General features: G+C 42.7%; 1 protein-coding gene across 1 annotated transcript; it reads left to right on the top strand.

The window, feature by feature from the left end:
* Positions 1-10,889: 10,889 nt before the first annotated feature.
* On the top strand, positions 10,890-22,198 carry rps3a (ribosomal protein S3A). The gene is made up of 6 exons (XM_068041151.1): positions 10,890-11,000; positions 11,520-11,623; positions 13,203-13,390; positions 14,538-14,746; positions 15,949-16,058; positions 22,045-22,198. Exons 1-6 carry the CDS (start codon positions 10,939-10,941, stop codon positions 22,167-22,169), a joined length of 798 nt encoding a protein of 265 aa, XP_067897252.1. The 5' UTR covers positions 10,890-10,938; the 3' UTR covers positions 22,170-22,198.
* The last annotated feature ends 941 nt before the right edge of the window (positions 22,199-23,139 follow it).

Below are 23,139 nucleotides of genomic sequence, written 5' to 3'. Positions count from 1 at the left end.
TCTGACAGACCATGGGCAACATTATGGGAGATCTTCTAGACATAAATAAGGATGTGTCACTGACTTGTATTATTTTTCTCCTTGGATTAAAACAGTGTACCTTTAAGACTCTGTTAAAAACAATGCACCTTTATGACAGGGAGAGAAGTTTTGGATTTTCTGAGACACAGTGTTCCACAGCTACACTTGTTAGCCTAGGCAACAGCAGGAGAGAGTGGTCACATGGTATAATGTTTCCACTTAACTGTGTGTAAAACTGGCAAAAACCAGTCCGAACCAGCTTGTTTGGAGAGACTCACCAGTGAAGCATACTGAATAGAAAAGAGCTGTCCATTCTTTCTCAACAGAAATTCTACAAGGAGCTACAGGCTGAATTAATTGCCTAAGGAGGAAGTAACCCTTTTCAGAGACCATTTGGTATTGCTGAAGGAACTGTTGATGCCCACTGCAGCCTAGGAGTTTGAATGCCTATCAAACACAGACCGCTTCATCAAATCCAAATGAAGACTTCGAGTAGCATTTGATTATTTCCACATGAGAATACCTCATCCATCAGGAACATAACCCACAAAGACTTACTTATTTATTCTTAAGCAACAGCTAATTTTAAAAACACCACTTTTAAAACCAATTAATTACTGTTATTTTTGAACGTATGTGTGTGAATGGGGGAGTTAGATTAAAATAAGAAGTTATAAGGTCTTTAAACATAGGTTTATCTTAATAGTGTTTAAGATTTAGTTTTAATAAATAGTTAATTTGTTGTTGCCTAAAGATACCTGGTTTGGTCTGTTTTATTCCGGGGGTTACTAGAGTGTTTAACTTGACTGTTTTCTGGTCGGGTGGGAAAACTTTAATAATATGCTGTGACCTGTGGAGTGACGGGACTGAATTGACAGTGTGTTGCTCCAGCCGTGGTCGTAACAGATGATATATGCATTTGACATTCAGTGCAACTTCCTGATCATTTAAAGAATCAGGGAGTTAACTCCTACATCAGATCTCTCACAATTAAATTATTAGGTGCTAAGCAAATGAGCTTAGGCCTTGGAAAACACCTATAAAGAAAACCAGCCTTGGAGTAATAAATCATGCTGCTGCCAGATCACCAGCGTCATTATTTTACAACAACTTACGTTTATATCGTGACTTTACCATAGTAAAATGGCCCAAGGTCCTTCAAAGCAGCATACTTATATTTATATTATATTATAGAACAATCCAAGGTGCACTATAAGACAAAAATTGACATCAAGCTTTAGGACACATTAGTACTTAGTCAATGGAGGTTTTAAGGAGCATGTTAAAGAGGAGAGAGAGGTGGAGAGGCGAAGAGATTTGGCAAGGGATTTTGAGAGCTTAGGGCTTAGACAGCTGAAGACATGGTTGCCAATAGTGGGGTGAAGGAAGTGGGGAATGCAGAAGAGAACAGAGTGTTACAACCAGGTGAAAAAGGTATCTCGGGGTCCCTTTTAGCCTTCACCTGGTCTTATTATAACAGGGTTTTGTTTTTAAACACACTGGTGTTTTGAGCTCCCCCTTGGTGAATCCTTGTTCACAAGACAAAGAAATGAGCACAAACATGCTTTCTTAGGTTTAAAGAAGAAAAGTGAAATTTATTAAAAACTTAAACTTAATCTCTAATTCGGTTAACGCCTACGGATACAAGCCGCACCCCACGCTAGCATGCATACATGAAAAGCAAATAGAGAGAGAAAAGAGCAGAAGAAAAATAGAGAGATTTGAGGCAATCTCTGAAGAGGGGTTTTTATTACTGTGCTTCGAGCTCGCTGTAGTCCTTGCTTGTAGGTAGATCTTGCTTTTTGTTGGGGCCCAGTATTCTTCTTAAACCTTGTTCACTATAGGAGACTTTTCTCTCTTGGGGTTCATATGTCTTCAATGGTTTCCGAAGCTGGTGAGAGCAAGGTGAGAGCAGACAGGAGAGAGATCTTTTCCAGTCCAGGAGCAAACAGCTTTCTGTCTCAGTTCAAAACTCTGTGACAAGTTCAAATTCCTGCAACAGCCAGTTAGTCATGTGACTAAACTGGTCTGACCATGTCTTCTGTGTATTGGGGAAGCAGGGACTGGTTCCTTTGTTCCAACACTGTCAGCTTGTATGCAAAAAATGTCTTTCCAGTCAGGGGCTTGGCAACCCCCTGTAATAGGCTGTCTTTTCTTCCCAACAACAATTTAAAAAATGTAATATCCATGTGGTGAAATATATGTGCCTCATTCTTGGCAGGTGGGGGCCTGCATGACATCTCCACACCCAGGGGATTGAAATGTGATTTGAAAAAAAACCTGGCGTATTTCATTAAAAGGTTTGAGAGATATATAAGATACAGAAAGAAAAAACATGCATTTCTCTCATTCATTTTCATTCATTTATAACTCTTAAAAGATTATTAATATTGTCTTTTCTGGGTGCCTGTGCTGCTTTAACTTCCCGTTTTTGGCATCCCAGTAGCCATGTGGTTCTTTGGGGAAGAATTTCTTTAGTTTGCCCATTGCCATGACTGCCTAGGGTTTTGTTCCTGTTGAGGTCATGTTTTTTCCAGGAGAGTTAGTAGTGGGCAGGTCTACCTGAACTCTCTTTCAGTGCTTTGCTGAGTTATTGAAAGGCTTTTGCCTTCAGGGGATGGGTGGTTCCCTTTTCCTCTGACTGTGGGGGAGGATTCTTTGTTAATCTCCCCTTTGTTATCTGGGACACTCCTACCTGCAGGTACTTGTGCAGACTTGACTCCACTCTCCTGTGGCACTTCGACTAGGTGAGGCATCACCCTCAGTTTCTCTGCCCCCAGAGGTCTCTGTCTCTGCAGGTTCCTGTAAATTCTGTTAGCAGCTCTGGTGGGGTGCTTCTAGAGACTGCATTTACATAGGAGGATGTGGGGTCTACTTTTTCACATTTTTTGGGGTTGGATGACCGGACAGTAGGGGTTTTCATCCAGGATTCCTCACGGACTTCCTTTAACCTGCCCACATGGTCACTTTTCCCCTTCTCTTTCTAAACTTTTACCAGATGTGTGCCTGCTTGCCTTATTTTGTTCTCGGCGGGGGTCCCTTACAGTTCACCAGCCCTCAGCTGGCGGGTCCTCCTAACACCGGTACAGGACTTAGGGGTGCAGGTTTCACTGTAGATTGGGGTTTCCCCTCAACTTGACACATGTGGCAACTCCTGCAGTACTCCACCACATCTTTGTGGAGTTTTGGCCAGTCAAACTGCTGTCTTATGGGTGCTTTGCTCTTTCGTATACCGGCATGTATAGCCACTGTAGTCTCGTGGGCCCTTCTTAATATTTCTCCCCGGTACGTCTGCGGCACCACTAACTGGTGAACTACTGTCCGCTCCTTGCCCTCAGGTCTGTGAGGAGAACTCCATTTCCTCATCAGTACCTAGTTCTTTAAATAGTAGCAATCAGGGACTCCCTCTGCTTCACTTTCAGACTGGGCAGCCTGTGCTAACTCTCACATTACTGGGTTGGCTGGCTGAGCCTCAGCTAGGGAAATTCCATTTAATTCATTCCCTGGGTCTCCTAATTTTCCAAATAAAGTCTCGGACAGGCAGACCTCATAGTCATCTGCCTGCAGTGCCAATGCAGTCTCCTCTGGGGGAGATGGTTTGATCATGGCCTGACCCACTACACATTCAGGGACATTGCAGGGGATCATCTCCTGTCACTGCCATTTCTCTGACCTCTTGCGGTCTTTCTTTCACTACTTGGGGGCTACCACCTTCACCCTCACCAGATCATTACCTAGGAGCAGGTCAACCCCATCCACAGGCAAACTAGGGACAATCCCTATGGTCACTGGTCCCGAAACTAGGACGCACTCCAAATACACGCGGTGTACACTGCCCTCCAATACCATTCACCACCATTGTGGTGTTTACTGCATTCTCTGGGGAAAAGGTCAGGCCTTTTGCCAGTAAAAGGGATTTAGTGGCCCCTATGTCCCTGAGAATCACTATGGGCTTGCTTGCCCCACTTGAGGAGTATGGATGGAGGTTACTTTCCCTTCCAACACACAATCTTGATAACCTTCAGGAATCCTATTACCTTTTCCTGCACTGGCTGTAGTTAGCTTCCTGGGTTGCACTCTTACTGCAGTTAAGGCTACAGCTTGTTCTGCTGGGTTTTCCATCAGGGTCCTGTCTTCACTGAGTGGGTGTGCCCTGATTAACCCTACTGGTTTTCCCTTTAGTTTCCAGCAGTCAGCTTTTAAATGCCCTGCTTTATTACAATGGAAGCACACAGGGCTCCGGGTCTCACTCTTGCTCACAGCACCTTCCTTTTTGGCTGGAGGAGGCCCCCCTGTGTCTCCTGTTTTCCTTTCTCTCCCAGGACTGCTTGGGCAGATATCACCATCCCACCCTTTGTCCTTTTCGGGTTTGGGGGGTGATTGTCCCCGGGAAACCGAAATATAAATTAAAACAAACTCATTGGCCAGAACGGCAGCTTGCCATGCTCCCTGAACCCGCTGCTCCTCTACATGGGTTTATTGAGAATGGGAGAGAGTTTTTAAATTCCTCTAACAGGATTACTTCTCTCAGATTCACATACTGAGCTGTACTTTAACAGCCCTCAGCCACTGGTTAAAAGCCAGCTGCTTGCTTCTTTCAAACTCCAGATAAGTTTAATCAGCTTGTTTTTTGAGGCTTCTAAACTTTTGGTGATAGGCTTTGGGTACTAATTCATATGCCCCGAGGATAGCAGTTTTGGTCAGTTCATAATTTGATGAACTCTCAACTGGCAACAAACAATAAACCTCATGGGCTTTTCCAGTTAGTTTGCTTTGTAGTAAAAGAGACCAGGTCTCAGCTGGCCATTTTAGCTGCCTTGCCAGTTTCTCAAAAGACACTAAAAACACTTGCACATCTTCCTCATTGAATTTTGGAATTAATTGAGCAAGTTTTAGCAATTTTGTACCCAGCCTTGAATTCTGCTCCTCCATATTGGCCATGCTTTCACAGGGGTTACTCTGTCGCCCCCTAGTTAACTCAAGCCACTTGAGCTTTCTTTCTTTGGATTCTTTCTGGAATATTCTTTCTCTCTCTCTCGTTCCTTCTCCTGTCTTTCTTTCTCTCTTTTCTCTCTCTCTATTTCTTCATGTTCCATTCTGGAAGGCTCTCTCTTTCTCCCTCTCCTGCCTCTCTGTCTCTTTTTCCTGTTTCTCCCTTTCTCTTTCCCTTTCGCTGTCTTCTAATTCAAGTCTCTTTTGTTCAAGTTGTATCTTTGCGAGCAGTACCCTGTCTGGGTCTACTAACACTGCTTCTGCCTCTTCAGATTCAAGGGAAAAATGGTTGGCCACTAGCCTTAGGAGTTCAGGCTTCCTAGCCTTGACACGTTCAGTGATCCCACACTGATCAGCCATTTTTCTCAACTCCATAGACAGTGCTTTTAACTTATCCCAAGTTACTTCACCCTGGCTTGGACAGGTACTCGCTTCAGTTGCAGTCATTCACACACAACCACAAGAAAATTTGTATTAATCTTGCTCTTTTTTGATTGGGAACAATTTGGCTTCCCACTTCTAATTTCTCTCGTTTGTGGGTAAAATTCCAGACGGTAGCACCCAAACTTCTGTTATGCCCAGGTGAGAAAGGTGTTTAGGCGTCTTTTTAGCCTTCACCTGGTCTTACTGTAACAGGGTTTTGTTTTGAAACACACTGGTGTTTTGAGCTCCTCCTTGGTGAATCCTTGTTCAATTATAAGGCAAAGAAATTAGCATAAACAGGCTTTCTTAGGTTTAAAGAAGAAAAGTGAAATTTATTAAAACTTAAACTTAATCTCTAATTCGGTTAACGCCTACGGATGCACGCCCCGTCCCACGTTAACATGCAAACGTGAAAAGAAAATAGAGAGAGAAAAGAGCAGAAGAAAAATAGAGAGGTTTGAGGCAATCTCTGAAGAAGGGTTTTTGCTACTGTGCTTCGAGTTCGCAGTGGTCCTTGCTTGTAGGTAGATCTTGCTTTTTGTCGGGGTCCAGTATTCTTCTTAAACCTTGTTCACTATAGGAGACTTTTCTCTCTTGGGGTTCATATGTCTTCAATGGTTTCCGAAGCTGGTGAGAGCAAGGTGAGAGCAGACAGGACAGAGGTCTTTTCCAGTCCAGGAGCAAACAGCTTTCTGTCTCAGTTCAAAACTCTATGACAAGTTCAAATTCTTGCAACAAATTCTATTCAAATTCTATTTAGTCATGTGACTAAACTGGTCTGACCATGTCTTCTGTGTATTGGGGAAGCAGGGACTGGTTCCTTTGTTCTAACACTGTCAGTTTGTATGCAAAAACTGTCTTTCCAGTCAGGGACTTGGCAACCCAATAGGTTATAGGCATATTATAGGCCTTCTTTTCTTCCCAGAAACAATGAAAAAAATTTAATATCCATGTGGCAAAATATATATGCCTCATTCTTGGCAGGTGGGGGCCTGCATGACAAGAGTTTCTTGGTGGGTTGTAGAGTTGGAGAAGGTTAGAGATAGGGAGGAACAAGGGCATGGAGGAATTTGAACATGAGTATGAGAATTTTAAAATAGAGGCGTTGCTGGTAGGGTAACAGTGAGCACAGGGGTGATGGGTGAACAGGATGCTGTGAGTATAGTTTTGGATGAACTTACCTTTAGGGAGGATGGAAGATGGGAGGACAGCCTGGAGGGCATTTCAAGTCCAGTCTGGAGCTAACAAAAGTATGGATGAGGCTTTCAGCAGTAGGCTTAGAGCATAAGAAATAGGAGTAGTTGACCACACAGCCCGTTGAGCTTGATCTTGGACTTCAACTCCACTTTCCCACCCACCCCCCATATCCCTTGATTCCCTGAGACAACAAAAATCTATCTCAGCCTTAAGATACTCAATGATGGAGTATCAACTACCTGCTGGGGTAGAAAATTCCAAAGATTCACAACCCTTTGAGTGAAGAAATTTCTCCTCATCTCAGTCCTAAATGATCAGCCCCTCATCCTGAGACTGTGTCCCCATGTTTTTGGTTCCCCAGTCAGCAAAAACAACCTCTCAGTGTCTACCCTGTCACGCCCCTTCAGAATCGTGTGAGGTTCAATGAAATCAATCTTTCATTCTTCTAAATTCCAGAGAACAGAGACCCAATTTACTCAGCCTCTCGTTATGGGACAACCCAAGGACCAATCAAGTGAACCTTTGCTGTACTGCCTCCAATACAAGTTTCCTTAAATATGGAGACCAAAACTGCACACAGTATTCCAGGTGTGGTCTTACCAAAGCCCTGTACAATTGTAGCAAGACTTCTTTATTCCTGTACTCCAATCCCCTTGCAATAAAGTCCAACATGCCATTTGCCTTCCTAATTGCTTGCTGAACCTGCGTGTTAACTTTCTGTGTTCCTTGTACGAGCGCACTCAAATCTCTCTGACCATCAACATTTACAATGTTCATGCCTTTTAAAAAATATTCTGCTCTTCTATTCTTACAACGAAACTAAATAACCTCATACGTCCCCACATTATACTCCATCTGCTACTTTGTTGCTCACTCACTGAACCTGTCTATATCTCTTGGCAGCAACTTTGTGTCCTTCTCACAACTTGCATTTCCACCAACCTTTGTATCATCAGCAAACTTAGATACATTACTCTCCATTTCTGCATCTAAGTCAGTAATATAGATTGTAAATAGCTGAGGCCCCAGTACTGATGCTGCGGCACTCCACTAGTTACAGCCTGCCAACTTGAAAATGCCCCAGCTACGCCTACTCTTTGCTTCCTTCCATTAATCAATCCTCTATCCATGCTAATACAGTACCTCCAACTCCATGAGCCCTTATCTTGCCAATTAACCTTTTGTGTGGCCCCTATCAAATGCCTTTCAGAAATCGAGGTATACTACATCTACTGGTTCTCCTTTATTTACCCTACTAGTTACATCCTCAATACCCTTTGTAAAACCACATTGACTTTGCCTGATCATACTATGATTTTCTAAGTGCATTGTTAAGACTTCCTTAATAATAGATTCCAGCACTTCGCAGGTGGGATTAGTATAGATAGGCATTATGGTCGGCATGGACGCGGTGGGCCGAAGGGCCTGTTTCTATGCTGTACAACTCTATGACTTTCCTGACAACTGATGCAAGGCCTGTAGTTCCCTGTTTTTTCTCTCCCTCCTTTCTTGAAAGCGTGTTACAATTGCTAACTTCCAATCTGCTGTTACTGTTCCAGAATCCAAGGAATTTTGGAAAATCATAGCCAGTGCATCTCTGCAGCTATCTCTTTAGAACCCTAGGATGTAGAGTATGGAGGGAGAGACAGTGGTTAAAAAAGCATATGCACTGTTTAGGTTTATAAATAGAAGAATATGCTAGATCTATATGAATCACTGGTTAGGCCTCACCTGGAGTATTGTGGACAATTCTGGGCACCACACTTCAGGAAACATGTAAAGGCCTTGGAAAGGATACAGAGCAGGTTATCAGGATGTTACCAGTGCTCTGCGTCTTCAGTTATGAGGAGTGGTTGGAAAAGTTGGGACTGTTCTCCTTGGAACAGAGAAGGTTGAGCGATGACCTAATAGAGGTTTTCAAGATGATGACAGATTTTGATAAAATAGATAGAGACAATCAATTCTCTCTGCCGAGTGGGTCAATCACAGAATCATTACAGCACAGAAGGCGGCCATTTGGCCCATCGTGTCCGTACTGGCTCTCTGAAAGAGCAACTCCCTCAGTTCCATTCCCTGCCTCCTCCCCATAACCCTGCACATTCTTCCTTTTCATATAACTCTCTAATTCCCTTTTGAATGCTTCAGTTGAACCTGCCTCCACCAAGTTCTCAGGCAACGCATTCCAGACCTTAATCATTTGCTGCGTGAGAAAGTTTTTAAAACCAGAGGTTGTAGATTTAAATTATTGGCAAAAGAACTAGATGGGAGATACAAACATATGAATTAGGAGCAGGAGTAGGCAACTTGGCCCCTCAAGCCTGCTCTGCCATTCAATAAGATCATGGCTGATCTGGATTGTTACCCCAACTCCACATTCCCGCATACCCCCAATAACCTTCTGGAGATGAGGAGACATTTTTTTTCATTCAGAGTTTATAGGATCAGAACACTCTACTTGAAAGGGTGATGGAAGCGAATTCCATACATAATTTTAAAAGGGAGTTGGACAGGTACTTAAGGAAGACAACGTTAAAGGCTTATAGATAAAAAGCGAGGAATGGGGGACTAAGCACGACTGCTCTTTAAAAGAGCAAGCACAGGTATGACAAGTCGAACTAACTCCTTCTGTGCTTTTAAGTTTCTATGATATTATAGAGGTGGAAGTGGTCAGAGTTTGGCATGGAGAGGACGTGGGGTTGGAATCACAGCTCAGCATTAGATAGTCATAGGGTCATTTATGGCACAGAATGAGGCCATTTGGCCCATCAAGTCCATGCCAGCTCTCCAGAGTTATGCAGTAGGATGGCAAGGTTGTGAATACTGTGGTTCAGCCTGAGACAGTGACCAGCGAGTGGGTAAATCACTGGATTTCAACACACCATTAACATATTGTTTGCCTTTGCTCCGTGACCTTTTGGTCAGCTATGTGGCCTGGTCCAATCTGCACCTTCTCCTTTGTTATCTCTTGCCCAACCCCCACCTCACTTGTTTATAATCTGTGACTTTTCTAATATTTGTCAGTTCCGAAGAAGGGTCACTGACCCGAAACGTTAACTCTGCTTCTCTTTCCACAGATGCTGCCAGACCTGCTGAGTGAATCCAGCATTTCTTGTTTTTGTACTGGATAGGGAATAATGTTTGTGGAGGAACCAAAGACAATGGCTACAGTCTTCCCAATACTTAATTGTGGAGAAAATTGTGCTTATTCAGGAATGGTGCCTCTTCAGTCAAAGTGGCAACAGTGTGAAAACTGGCATTTAATCTAAGAAATTAACAATATTTATTGCACAGAAATATCATAATTAACTTAAATAAAAACAAGAAATGCTGGAAATACTCAGCAGGTCTGGCAGCATCTGTAGAAAGAGAAGCAGAGTTAACGTTTCGGGTCAGTGACCCTTCTTCGGAACTGACAAATATTAGAAAAGTCACAGATTATAAGCAAGTGAGGTTGGGGTGGGGCAAGAGATAACAAAGGAGAAGGTGCAGATTGGACCTGGCCACATAGCCGACCAAAAGGTCCAATCTGCACCTTCTCCTTTGTTATCTCTTGCCCCACCCCCACCTCACTTGCTTATAATCTGTGACTTTTCTAATATTTGTCAGTTCCGAAGAAGGGTCACTGACCCGAAACGTTAACTCTGCTTCTCTTTCTACAGATGCTGCCAGACCTGCTGAGTATTTCCAGCATTTCTTGTTTTTATTTCAGATTTCCAGCATCCGCAGTATTTTGCTTTTATTTTATTAACTTAAATATGGGCAACAGTACCAGAGGGATGGTGTCAAAGTGCAAGGAAATTTTAGCATGAGTAATGGCATGTCAATTATTCCATAATTTCCTCATTCTTCTGCCACCAAAATCGGGTCCTACAAGGTAAATACATAACAATGGTGCAAGTCTCCTGGAAATTCTGAGCCACTATTACATTTGGTTATCTCATTGCTGCTTTTAGGACCTTTCCTGTGCGCAACTCGGCCGCTGGTTTTCCGACATTACAACACTGACTACACATGAAAGGTTATAACACACTATGGTACGTTGTGCAGTCAGTAAAGAGCCGATCTAATGACAAGGCTTTTCTTGGTGCACGCTGCTATCTGCCTGCCTCCGCAATCAGCTCAGACTCACTGTTCTGGCACGGAACTCAGCTACGAGCACAGCGCCTGTCTATTGGACTATTCCTATGTGACGTAGCAGCCCGCGCGACCTCCCTGGTCTCGCACGCTTTTCCGCAGTTTGCCCCGTGACCCAGTAAGAGTCTCGCGCGATCTCCTCCTCTTCCTTTTCCCAGCTCTGCGAGCAATATGGCAGTCGGTAAAAATAAGAGACTGACCAAAGGAGGCAAAAAGGGGGCCAAGAAGAAGATGTAAGTGAGCCAAAATCAGGCGATTGGCCTTTCGCTGACTTCCCTCAGCAGAGGTTGTGTGCGATATGGGAGATAATCAGGGATGGCTCTGATATTTAGGGGATTGTGGTGACGAGTGTGGGGAGGGAGAGGCGGCAGCCAGGGCCTAGGCCTGGCTGGGACCGGAGGCCTGTGGCGCCGGGTGAGGTGATTAGGAATCTGGGGAGGGAACAACGCTAAAAGGAAATGTGATTTGTGGTGCAATGAGCTGGCCGAGTCTCGACTGCTTTCAACCTTGGAACTGAGAGAGTGCGGGCTCCTTGGAGCAGGATGCTCAGTCTAGGAGTAAAAGTTAGTCTTTATCTTTCTGGTATAGTTTGGAGAACTTCTGCCAAATGCAGCTGCAACTGAGGGATTTTCACGTAACAGATGCAACATGTACAGCACATTCACGTTCTGTTCATTTGCGAGTCTGTTGCACTGAATCAGGGCATGAAGTCCGAAACTTCAATGAAAACTTATTTCAATGTCTCTTCACAGCGTGGACCCCTTCTCCAAGAAGGACTGGTATGATGTTAAGGCCCCAGCGATGTTTAACATTAGGAACCTGGGCAAAACCTTGGTTACTAGGACTCAGGGGACAAGTAAGTATTTATATCCTTCAAAGTTACCCAATTAGGCTGGGTAACCCAATCTCCTGGGCATGTTTAAGGCTGTAGCAAATGTTAAATGTGTTTGACTTGAATCTTTAAGTACTCCTGAAAACATGAAGTTAGTTGATGGTGAGAATTTCTGTGCTAAAAGTAAGATCTGCAAATTTTGCAGGTGGAGGATGGAGTGTAAAAACTTTTGTCCACCAATCCCAAAGATTTTTAACTAGTGAACTGCATTGACTGCACTTCAAATGTAGTGAAACCTTATGGATCCCTGGTGAGCAGCAGATTGACAACAACTTGTATTTATATAGCACCTTTAATATAATAAATCACCCAAGGTGCTTCACAGGAATGTTGTGAAAAGTATGATACTGAGCCACCAAAGGAGATAATTAGGTGAGATGACAAAAAACTTGGTCAAAGAGGTAGGCTTTAGAGAAAGTCTTAAAGGGGGAAGGCAAGATGGAGGGAATTCCAGAGCTTGGGGCCAAGGTAATTGAAGGTGCGGCCACCAATGGTGGAGCGATTAAAATCAGGGATGTACAAGAGGCCAGAATTAGAGAAGCGCGCATATCTTGGGAGGCTTGTAGGGCTGGAGGAGGTTAAAGAGATAGGGAGGGGAGAGACCCTGGAGGGGTTTGAAAACAAGGATGAAAATTTTAAAAACAAGACATTGCTTGACCGGGAGCCAGTCAAGTGTCAGTCTGCGTGCACAGGGGTGATAGGGGAGTGAGACTTGGTGCAAGTTAAGCCCCGGCAGCAAGGTTTTGGATGACCTCAAGTTTACGGAGAGTAGAATGTGGAAGATCAGCCAGAATTGGAATAGTCAAGTCTAGAGGTAATGAAGGCATAAATGAGAGTGTCAGCTGCAGGTAAGCTGAAATGGGCGAAGTCAGGCGATGTTATGGAGGTGGAAATAGGCGGTCTTAGTGATGTCACCAAGGCTGCAAACAAACTGGCTTAATCACAGACTGTTGCCAGGGAGAGGGATGGGGCCAGTATCTAAGGAATAGAGTTTGGAGCGGGGACTGAAAACAATGGCTTCAATCTTCCCAATATTTAATTGGAGGAAATTTCTGCTTATCCAATACTGGATGTTAGATAAGCAGTCTGATAACTTAGCAACAGTGGAGGAGTCGAGAGAAGTGGTGGTGAGCTAGAGCTGCGTGTGGTCACATACATGTGAAAACCAACGCTGTGCTTTCAGATGATGTCAGCAAGGGCTAGCATGTAGATGAGAAATAGGGGGCTAAGGATCCTCGGGGGACACCAGAGGTAACAGTGAGGGCAGGAAGTGAAGCTATTGCAAGTGATTCTCTGGCTATGATTAAATAGAGTAAAGATGGAACCGGAATGAATACGAATGGACCTTTTGATAATGGGAATATGTATGCTCTCTTGTTTAGGCCCCAAATGACCCAACAATGATTGAGTCCATCCTGATGTTCCCATCAGTCTCTACTGAAAAATTATTTTTGTAAAACTGGTTGCTGCCAGGTTGATGTCGTGTCTGTATTCGCTATTCTCCAATGTGTTAATTTGCCTTGTTTTCTCAACTACCATACAGAGATCGCCTCAGAAGGCTTGAAAGGTCGTGTGTTTGAGGTGAGTCTTGCTGATTTGCAGAACGATGAAGTGGCTTTTCGCAAATTTAAGCTGATTGTGGAGGACGTTCAGGGCAAAAACTGTCTGACCAACTTTCATGGGATGGACCTAACACGTGATAAGATGTGCTCTATGGTTAAAAAATGGCAGGTAAGATTATCAATCAGTGCATCCAGGATTAGAATTGTGAATTTCACAGCTTAATTTGCCTTTTGTGTCAATTCTGCCAAATGAGATCAGCCATGTGGTGTAGTTAATGTGAAACTGCAACAAGTTTCAAAGCAACTGTTTAATAACTGAATCATTATTTTGTAGATACATTCAGTCCCATAAAATCGTCAAGTTTGTATGGAACAAATTTGACTTGTTTCTGAACCTACCATATTCTACTGTACTTCTGCCCTGAAGTGTTTTATTCCTCCTCTTCCTCCTAACTCACCTGAAGGCCTTGGCAACCATGCACTGCAGCAGTACCTCACTTAAATACTTTGCCAAGATGGTCTGTCTTTATTTAAACCTAAAGTGAATACCAGGAAGCTGTTTCTCAATGGAGGTCATCCCATCCAGACACATCACTGTTACCTTATGTGTATATCTTCCAGCACGATCAGGAGTGAGAATCCTAGATGACTCGTTTGTTTCCTTGGATGTCAGCATTTGATCACTGATAGCCCCCTTACCTGATTCAGCTGGTCATGGATCCCCACTTTAGGGGCTTAACACATAATCTAGGTTGATTCTCCACTGCAGTACTGAGCCACTGTTAGGCAGGTATGACATTAATTGTGGCCCTGTCTGCCCTAGGGTGGGTGTAAAAGATCCGGCGGCACTATTTGAAGTGCAAGGGAGTTTTCTGGTCTCCTGTATAATATTTATCCCTCATTCAGTGTTTCGAACTGATGACCTGGCCATTTCTTGCATTGATGTTTGTGGGACCTTGTATGTGAAGATTGCTTGCTGCATTTCTTATATTGCAACTGTGACTACACTTCAATGGCACTCCTTTACTTTCCTGCTCCTTCCCCCAACATTAGTGGCAGTGAGCACAACTATGACACTATTGATTCATCTTGATCTACCAACCTAAACTGCTGTTTAGGCTTAGAATTTGATGGGAGGGTGGTGTATATGCATGCATATATAATGAAAACAATATCCTAGAGCACTTTTTATAGCCACTTTTTGAAGTGTAGTTACTGTTGTAATATAGGAAGTAATGTTCTCAGATTTTGTTAATCTGACATTAGTAATGTGAGTTGAACTGATGAAATTTCCTTTTAATTAATTCTAATTGTAGACTATGATTGAAGCCCATATTGATGTCAAAACCACCGATGGCTACCTGCTGCGCCTCTTTTGTGTAGGATTCACGAAAAAGCGAAACAACCAGATTCGTAAAACCTCCTATGCTCAACATCAGCAGGTCCGCACAATCCGCAAGAAGATGGTGGAAATCATGACTCGTGAAGTACAAACCAATGATCTCAAGGAGATTGTCAACAAGTTGTGAGTAATCTAACAAACATTTTATGCTCTGACATGTTTACGGCTGCCTCCAGTAGTTTGCTTCTCCCTGAAGTAAAGTTGAAATACAAGCACTGGATATACATAAACTTGTTCTCACCGATGGGCTTTTTTGTGCTGGTGTGAATTTGGAATCTGGGCGGTTGCAACCCTGAAGTCACTTCACAGATTTTGTTAGTCGGATTCTGTTCAGATACAGACTCCGATGTTTGAACTGCGTGTCTGTTGATAAAGTGCATTATAGACCTGCATATCCTGTGATTTCATAGCTTCAAAATATATCCAATGCAGCATTTGTTCATTTAATCGTTCTGTGTCTGGATCTCAACCTCTGTCCTAAGAAATCAGTTTCAGCTGTTGATCACCCTTTGTGTAAAGAGATACTCCCCAACTCCTTTGACAACTTTGAAGTTTTTGTCTGTCTGTTTCTATCCCATTAAGTATTTAAATCTCAAAATATAAGATGCCCTCCAATGTCTTAGCCATGCTGAAAACTTCAGTTTGTCTAATTTTTCCTTATTACCAAGGATCAGTCTTAATGCTGTCCAGCAGTACCTCCTCTGTGTCAATGGTTCAAGTCCTGTACAAATCATACCCTCACTGGAAACGTGCAGACTATATTAGGAAATTAATCGTTTTCTCTAAATTATAAAACAAAGCACCTTTCCCTAGTGAAGCAGGTAATTCATATGGAGATGTGAGTGCAAGGTTGTGTTGTCTGATCACGGATGGGTATGTCACAATTGTGCTCAATCCTGGTTTAAACTCGGCCTGCTTTCCAGCAGGGTTCAGTCTGAAATGTGAGTCAGTTTTGCGTCCTGGCTGACACGGCCATAGAATTCAGCACAATTCAGATTTTGAACCATCCCTCTTCTGTGATGGTTCTGTAGTGAGCAGTGCACTCTGCCACCAACCAAGCTATTTAAGTTGTAGTTTTCCTGCTTTTATAAAATAACTTTCTAGTATCCTCTAAGTACTCTAATCTTGAATGAACTCAATGGAACATGCGATCCTAGTACTTGCAGAGCTTGAAGTGCATTGAGATTTTTAGTATAGAGAAATGCACAGGTTGGAAAAGGTCATTTGGCTAATCGCACAAAATATCTAATTTATGAATAAGTAGCTTTAACTTGAATGTTACTAGTTCCTGTAATGTTCTTAGAAGTCTAATATTTGCTTTTTAGAATCCCAGACAGCATTGGTAAAGACATTGAGAAAGCTTGCCAATCCATTTATCCTCTCCATGATGTGTATGTTCGGAAAGTCAAGATGCTGAAAAAACCCAAGTTTGAATGTAAGTGTGATTGTCCTTGTGCCTTTTTGTAATTGAAGCATTGTGTTTTAGATCTTGCAAATCGTGAACGGCATTAAACAAAATTAAAACAATAATACTTGGTTATGGGTGCTGGAGTCTTGAATGGGGGGATTAGGTCTGGAGAATGGAACTCTTCCCATTTCAGACATCCTGTATTTACAGCACTGGGTGGAAGTCTATTCCAGGTGCTAGCCTTCTATGAAAAAACTTAATTGTTGTGGATTACAAATCAGCAATTTGTTGGGCACCTTTTTTAATACAAAGTGCTTTAAAGTGTGTGTAGTGGGATGGAGCAGGAGAAGAAGCGGTAACTGAAAGATTGGATGAAAAGGTGAGTTTTCAGTGTTTTGGGGGATGGAGGAGATTTGAGAGCAAGAACTGGGTGGCTGAAAGCTCGCCACTCGTAGTGGGACATGAGGAAAATTTTCAATTTTAATGCTTTGGATAGTAAGGAGCCAGTGTAGGTGAGGGTGGGAGAGATGGGCAAACAGAACATGATTTGAGTTGTTAGTAAATGCGGGTTTACAGGAGTCAGGACAGGAAGCTAGCAAGGACGACTTTAGATCAATTGAATTGAGGTGACGAGTTGCAACAACTGAGGCTGAGGTAGAGGCTAGCAGTATTGGTGATGTAGGTGTTCTTGATGGATATGATTTAGGGTTTGAATTTGCAGTGTGATTCAGCCTTATTGGCTGAAGGAGGTGGAATTTACAGCAGAGACTGCAAATAATAGCTTCACTTTTCAGTTGGAGAAAATTTGATTCATCCATGACTTAATTAGATAGGCATTCTAATCGCACAAAGGTGGTTGAGGACAGTGGTGGAGAGGTTGTGTTGTCAGCCACATGTATGCTGCATTTAGACAATTAGAAGTGAACCATGCTGAGCAGTGACTGGAAGACAAGGAGGTTAAATGACTTCCTTGACCATATCAAATGGAAGCTAGATTGAATGCTGCATTTTTTTTATCCATCCACTTGAATTTTGCAATCGGACTTCTGTGCGACATCTTCTGAAAATCCATGTAGCATTCTTCAGTCACCTTTTCAAAGATTGATATTTATCAAAAACATTTTACCTTTAATATCCGTTGTGATGATCCTTGATTTATCCCATAATCTCAAGTTATCGATTCTGAGAGCTTGCCCACAACTGACAAGCGAAGCTGGGCTATTGCTGCTGCTTTAATTCTTTCCCTTATTGAACAGAGGTGTCATGTGGGCCGCCTGCCTGTTCCCAGCATATGTGGTCAGAGCCTCTGTTACATTACTTTGATTTTCTGCAATAACCCCTGGTCCCTCCAGGGTCTGGTGATTTATCCACCTTGTGTTCTTCCTAGCTTTTAATAAAACCAGTACCTTTTTTTAAAGTTATCTCTGATAACTGCATCCTCCATTAGTGTGCATGCATTATTACTCCCGCTACCATTTACATACATTGATATAAAATATTCAATGTGCCAGACCTTTATCCTCCACAAATACATTTCCCTTTCTATTTCAATGCAATCCTACCATCTTAACGTTTTTTTGTTTTTCTTGGTACCAGTGTTCTTTTACCTTATATGCTTATAAAAACACTTCTATCAGCAAGCCAGTTCCATGTTTCCTTTTGTTCTTTTAATCTCCTTTCACTTTCCTATTACACTAGTATATTTTCATGATTTTTAGGATTAGCTATATTTTTATCTTTTTTCAAGTTTTATCTAACCACAGAACCTCAGTTGTTACAACCTTTTTTGGGGCGTATAGTCACACATCATCTACCAATCTTGTTGGAAAATATTTAATTGCTGATCTGTTGTGTTTGCTGCCTTGTTAACTTGGGCTGGATCCCTCTGCACCTCATAGAGCTTGTCCTACTTCCAGCACTCCAGTATCCTTTTCTCAATTTGAACCTCACTAGGTTGTGATTGCTGTTTTCCAACATTTACATCCTTCCACGTTTCCCAGAACTAAATCAAGCAGTGCTATTGCTTTGAATTAGAAACTTATTGATCCAGATAGCAGTCCTGGTTGCATTCTGGGAAGTGAGTTTCCCCCACTTTGAACACATTCATCACCTTTTACCCATCCGTATTTGGACAATTGAAATCACACAATATAACCCTGTTCTGGCATAGCTTTGAACAATCCAAAATTTATCTTTCTATCACATTTTGACTGTTCTACCCATTTATTAATATTTTCTTTTCTATTAAACTATATCAATATGGATTCTGTTTTAACACAATCCCCTTGAATATTGAGAATCCTTGTACTGTCCTCAGAACTCTTTCCCCCACTGCTGAAAGTTAATCTGCAATTTGAACTTTTTGTTCCTGTTAAAAGCTAAGCTATGTTTTTTAGTTGTGTTGTATTGTATCCTCATATAACTACCAGTGCTGAGGACCAATTTGTTTTGATTTTTTTTATTTGCACTCAGTCCTCCAGTTTTTGCAACATCAACCTTTATTGACCCCTTCCGATGTCTGAGTGCGTCATAAGAATGTAAATAGGAGCATTGGTAGGCCATTCAGCCCCCTTGAAGCTGCTCTGCCATTCAGTAAGATCATGGCTGATCTGATTGTGGCCTGAACTCCACTTTCCTGCCTGCACCCCACAACTCTTGACTACCTTGTAGATCAAAAATCTAAATTGACCTTGAATATATTCAGTGACTCAGTCTCCACTGCTCTCTGGGGGTAGAGAATTCCAAAGATTATTGATCCTCAGTGGGAAGAAATTCCTCCTCATTTCTGTCTTAAATGGGAGCACCCTTATTCTGAAAATGCCCCCTAGTTCTAGATGTCCCCACGAGGGGAAACATCCTTTCAACATCTACCTTATCCAACCCCCTCAGAATCCTATATCTTTCAGTAAGATCGCCTCTCATTCTTCTTAACTCCAATGTCTATAACAACTTATATTTGTATATAACACCTTTTAATGTAATGTCCCATGGTGCTTCACCGGAGCATTATAAAACAGAGTATGACAGCAAACCACAAAAAGAGAGATTGTCAGGTATAAAAAGCTTGGTCAAAGAGGTAAGTTTTAAGGAGCATCTTAAAGGAGGCAAGCAAGGTGGAAAGGTGTAGAGAGGGTATTCCAGACATTGGTGCTGACACAACTGAAGGTGTGGCCACCAATGGTGGAGCAATTAAAATCAGGGGTGCTCAAGAAGAAAGAATTAGAGGAGCGCAGCTATCTTGGGGAGTTGAGGCTGGAGGAGATTACAGAGATGGGCAGGGGCGAGGCCATGGAGGGATTTGAAAACCAGGGTGAGAATTTTAAAATCAAGACATTGCTTGACTGGGTAACAATGTAGTCAGCGAGCATAGGGGTGATAGGGGAACGGGACCAGGTTTACAGAGATTAGAATGTGGGAGATCGGCCAGTAGTGTGTTGGAATAGTCAAGTCTAGAGGTAACCAGGTATGAAATGAGAGTTTCAGCGGCAGATGGGCTGAGACGGGTGATATTACGGAGGTGAAACTAGACAGTCTTAGCGGTGGCACAAATGAGGTCGGAAGCTCATCTTGGGGTTATATGTGATGTCAAGGTTGTGAACAGACTGGCTTAATCTCAAAGAGAGGGATAGAGTCAGTAGCTGGGGAACGGAGTTTGGAGCAAGCCCTGAAAATGATTGCTTCAGTTTTCCCAATATTTAATTGGAGGAAACTTCTGCTCATCCAGTACTGGATTTTGGATAAGCAGTCTGATAACTTAGCAACAGTGGAGGAGTCAAGAGAAGTGGTGAGGTAGAGCTGGTCGTCCGCATACGTGCGAAAACTAACTCTGCTTTCGGTTGATGTCGCTGAGGGACAGTATGTAAATAAATCGGGGGCCAAGGATAGATCCTGGGGAGGGCACCAGAGGGAACGATGTGGGAGCAGGAAGAGAAACCATTGCAAGTGATTCCCTGGCTGCTATTAGATAAGAATGGAACCAGGTGAGAGCAACTCCACCCTCCTGGCCGACTATGGAGAAGCGTTGGAGGAGGATGGTGTGGTCAACTGGGTCAAAGGCTGTAGACAGGTCGAGAAGAACGAGGAGGGAAAGTTTACCTTTGTCACAGTCATATAGGATGTCATTTGTGACTTTGAGAGCTGTTTCAGTACCGTGACAGGCAGAAACCTGATTGGAGGGTTTCAAATATGGAGTTCCGGGAAAGATGGGAATGGATTTGGGAGGTGACAACATGCTCAATGACTTTGGAAAGAAAAGGCCCAACCTTTCCTCCTAAGACAAGCCATTCATCCCAAGAATCGACCTAGTGAGCCTTCCCTGAACTGCCTCCAATGCAGGTATATTCCTCCTTAAATATGGAGACCAAAATGTACGCAGTAGTCTAGGTGTGGTCCCACCAACGCCCTGTACAGTTGTAGCAAGACTTTTTATACTCTATCCCCCTTGCGATATAGACCAACATTCCATTTGCCTTCCTAATTACTTGCAGTACCTGCATGCTAACTTTGTGATTCATGTATGAGGACACCCAGAACCCCCTCATGCAGCATTCTATAGTCTCTCCATTTGGATATTGTGCTTTTCTATTCCTACCAAAGTGGATAACCTCACATTTTCCCGAATTATACTCCCATCTGTCAAATTTTTGCCCACTTCCTTAACCTATCTATATCCCTTTGCAGACTGTGTCCTCCTCACAACTTGATTTCCCACCTATGTTCGTACCATCAGCAAATTTTGCTACAATACACTGCCCTTTCGTCCAAGTCATTAATATAGGTTGTAAGTAGTTGAGGACCCAGCACTGATCCCAGTGGCACCTCACTATTTACAGTTTGCTAACCTGACAATTGACACATTTTCCTGTTGCTGTTTCCTGTTTGTTGGCCAATCCTCTATCCATACGAATACCCCCAACACCAAGAACTCTTGCATAAAAGGTTACTACACAAGGTGTCACCTTATCGAATGATTAGAGATACAGCACTGAAACAGGCCCTTCGGCCCAGAGTCTGCCGACCATCAACCACCCATTTATACTAATCCTACACTAATTCCACATCCCCACCTGTCCCTATATTTCCCTACCACCTACCTATACTAGGGGCAATTTATAATGGCCAATTTACCTATCAACCTGCAAGTCTTTGGCATGTGGGAGGAAACTGGAGCACCCGGAGAAAACCCACGCAGATACAGGGAGAACTTGCAAACTCCACACAGGCAGTACCCAGAATTGAACCCGGGTCGCTGGAGCTATGAGGCTGCGGTGCTGACCACTGTGCCACAAGTACTCTAATAAATTTGTCAAACCCCATTTGCCTTTCGTTAACCCATGTTGATTCTGCTTGATTGTATTATGATTTTCTAAATGTTCTGCTACTACTTCGGTAATGATGATCACCTTTGATCTTACTACTGAGGTAAAAGATCTTGGGTAGGATGGTGCCACAATTTACAATCTACAGTTGTTGGGAAGCAGAAAATTGACAGAATTAAATGGAAGGGGTTTATGACCAGTGAATGTTGGATGACTAAGTTATGTGCCTGTAAAATGCTGGCAGTTCATTATCTGTGAATCCCATAATTGTACAGAGTACTTAAACTGTCGTCTTAATAGCTTCATCTATATGTCCCCTCATCTTCCTCTCTTCGAGGTCTTGTAGACTTTTGTGGGTATTAAGAATTTGGAACCACAAGATTTGAACGATAATCGTAGCCAACATTTTTAATAGGGAGGGGTTGATGAAGCTATGGAGTACAGCAGCAGTGGGGGTGGTTTATAAAAAGAAAAACCATGCCGGGGCTGGATTAATTGTAAGAAAACAAGTACAAGATTCCAATTTTAGAATTACAGTAACTCTCTGGTTCAAGAGGGTGGGTGGATAAATGTTCTGATTAAAACATTGATTTATTGCAACAAAAAAAGGGTGTTAAGTATAGATTTGCATGTCAGTTGGGCTCACCTGATTAAGATGTATAATTAAGATAATTGAAAAAAATACTTTCTTCTAGTGGGCAAACTGATGGAGCTGCATGGTGAAGGAGGAAGTGGCTCAAGTAAACCATCGGGTGAAGAGACTGGTGCTAAAGTAGATAGAGCTGATGGATATGAACCCCCTGTCCAAGAAACTGTCTAAATGTGTATAATAAAACATCTCTTCTATGACTCTTTTTTTTCTTTTTTATCTAGTTTAATATAAAAAGTTTAAAAATTAATATACTGAGGCAAGCCAAGTTTATGCAACCCGTCGTCAGTGTAATCCTCCAACCCACCTATCATAATCTCTGCTATACCCTACCAAGGTCAAATATACTACCTGAGTTGTGGTGCGCAGAACTCTAGATTGGATATGACCAAGGAATTTATGCAGTTGGAGTCATACAGAGCACAAAGGAAATGATTGTAGTTGTTGGAGGACATCGCTGCAGGAGTTCATCAGGGTAGTGTCCTAGGCCCAACCATCTTCAGCTGCATCATCAATAACCTTCCCTCCATCGTAAGGTCATAAGTGGGGATGTTTGTTGATGATTGCACAATGTTCAGCACCATTCACGACTCCTCAGATACTGAAGCAGTCTGTGTCCAGACGCAGTTAAGGCCTGGACAATATCCAGGCTTGGGCTGATAAGTGGCAAGTAAAGTTTGTGCCAGGCAATGACCATTTCAAACAAGAGCATCTATCCATCTCCTCTTGACAGTCAATGGCATTACCATTGCTGAATGTCCATTATCAACAGCCTGGGGGTTATCATTGACCAAAAACTGAATTGCACCACCCACGTAAATACCGTGACTACAAGAGCAGGTGAGAGGCTAGAAATCCTGTGGTGAGTAACTCAATCTCATGTCTCCCCAGTGCTAGTCCACCATCTACAAAGCAAAAGCCAGGAGTGTGATGAAATACTCTGCTTGTCTGGATGGGTGCAGCTCCAACAACACTCAAAAAGCTCAACACTAGCTAGGGCAAAGCATATCTTAATTGAATTTTCCATTGGTGACAAATTACTATTAAAAGTCTGTTCCAGTACCTGCAGCATAACAGTAAATATTTACTCGGTTCATTCCATGTGGTATAACTGATTTGCATTGAACACAGCAAAGGCTAT

Source organism: Heterodontus francisci, chromosome 1 (genome assembly GCF_036365525.1).
Source record: "Heterodontus francisci isolate sHetFra1 chromosome 1, sHetFra1.hap1, whole genome shotgun sequence".
NCBI classification, from domain to species: Eukaryota; Metazoa; Chordata; class Chondrichthyes; order Heterodontiformes; family Heterodontidae; genus Heterodontus; species Heterodontus francisci.
Note: the sequence above shows the minus strand (reverse complement) of the source record. Positions and strands in the feature narration are given on the sequence as shown.

Bases quoted from the DNA above. Each gene is read 5' to 3' on its own strand.
- rps3a (XM_068041151.1), top strand. From the start codon at position 10,939: ATGGCAGTCGGTAAAAATAAGAGACTGACCAAAGGAGGCAAAAAGGGG. The intron at 11,001-11,519 runs GTAAGTGAGCCA...GTCTCTTCACAG, and splicing joins AAGGGGGCCAAGAAGAAGAT to CGTGGACCCCTTCTCCAAGA. The intron at 11,624-13,202 runs GTAAGTATTTAT...ACTACCATACAG, and splicing joins TACTAGGACTCAGGGGACAA to AGATCGCCTCAGAAGGCTTG.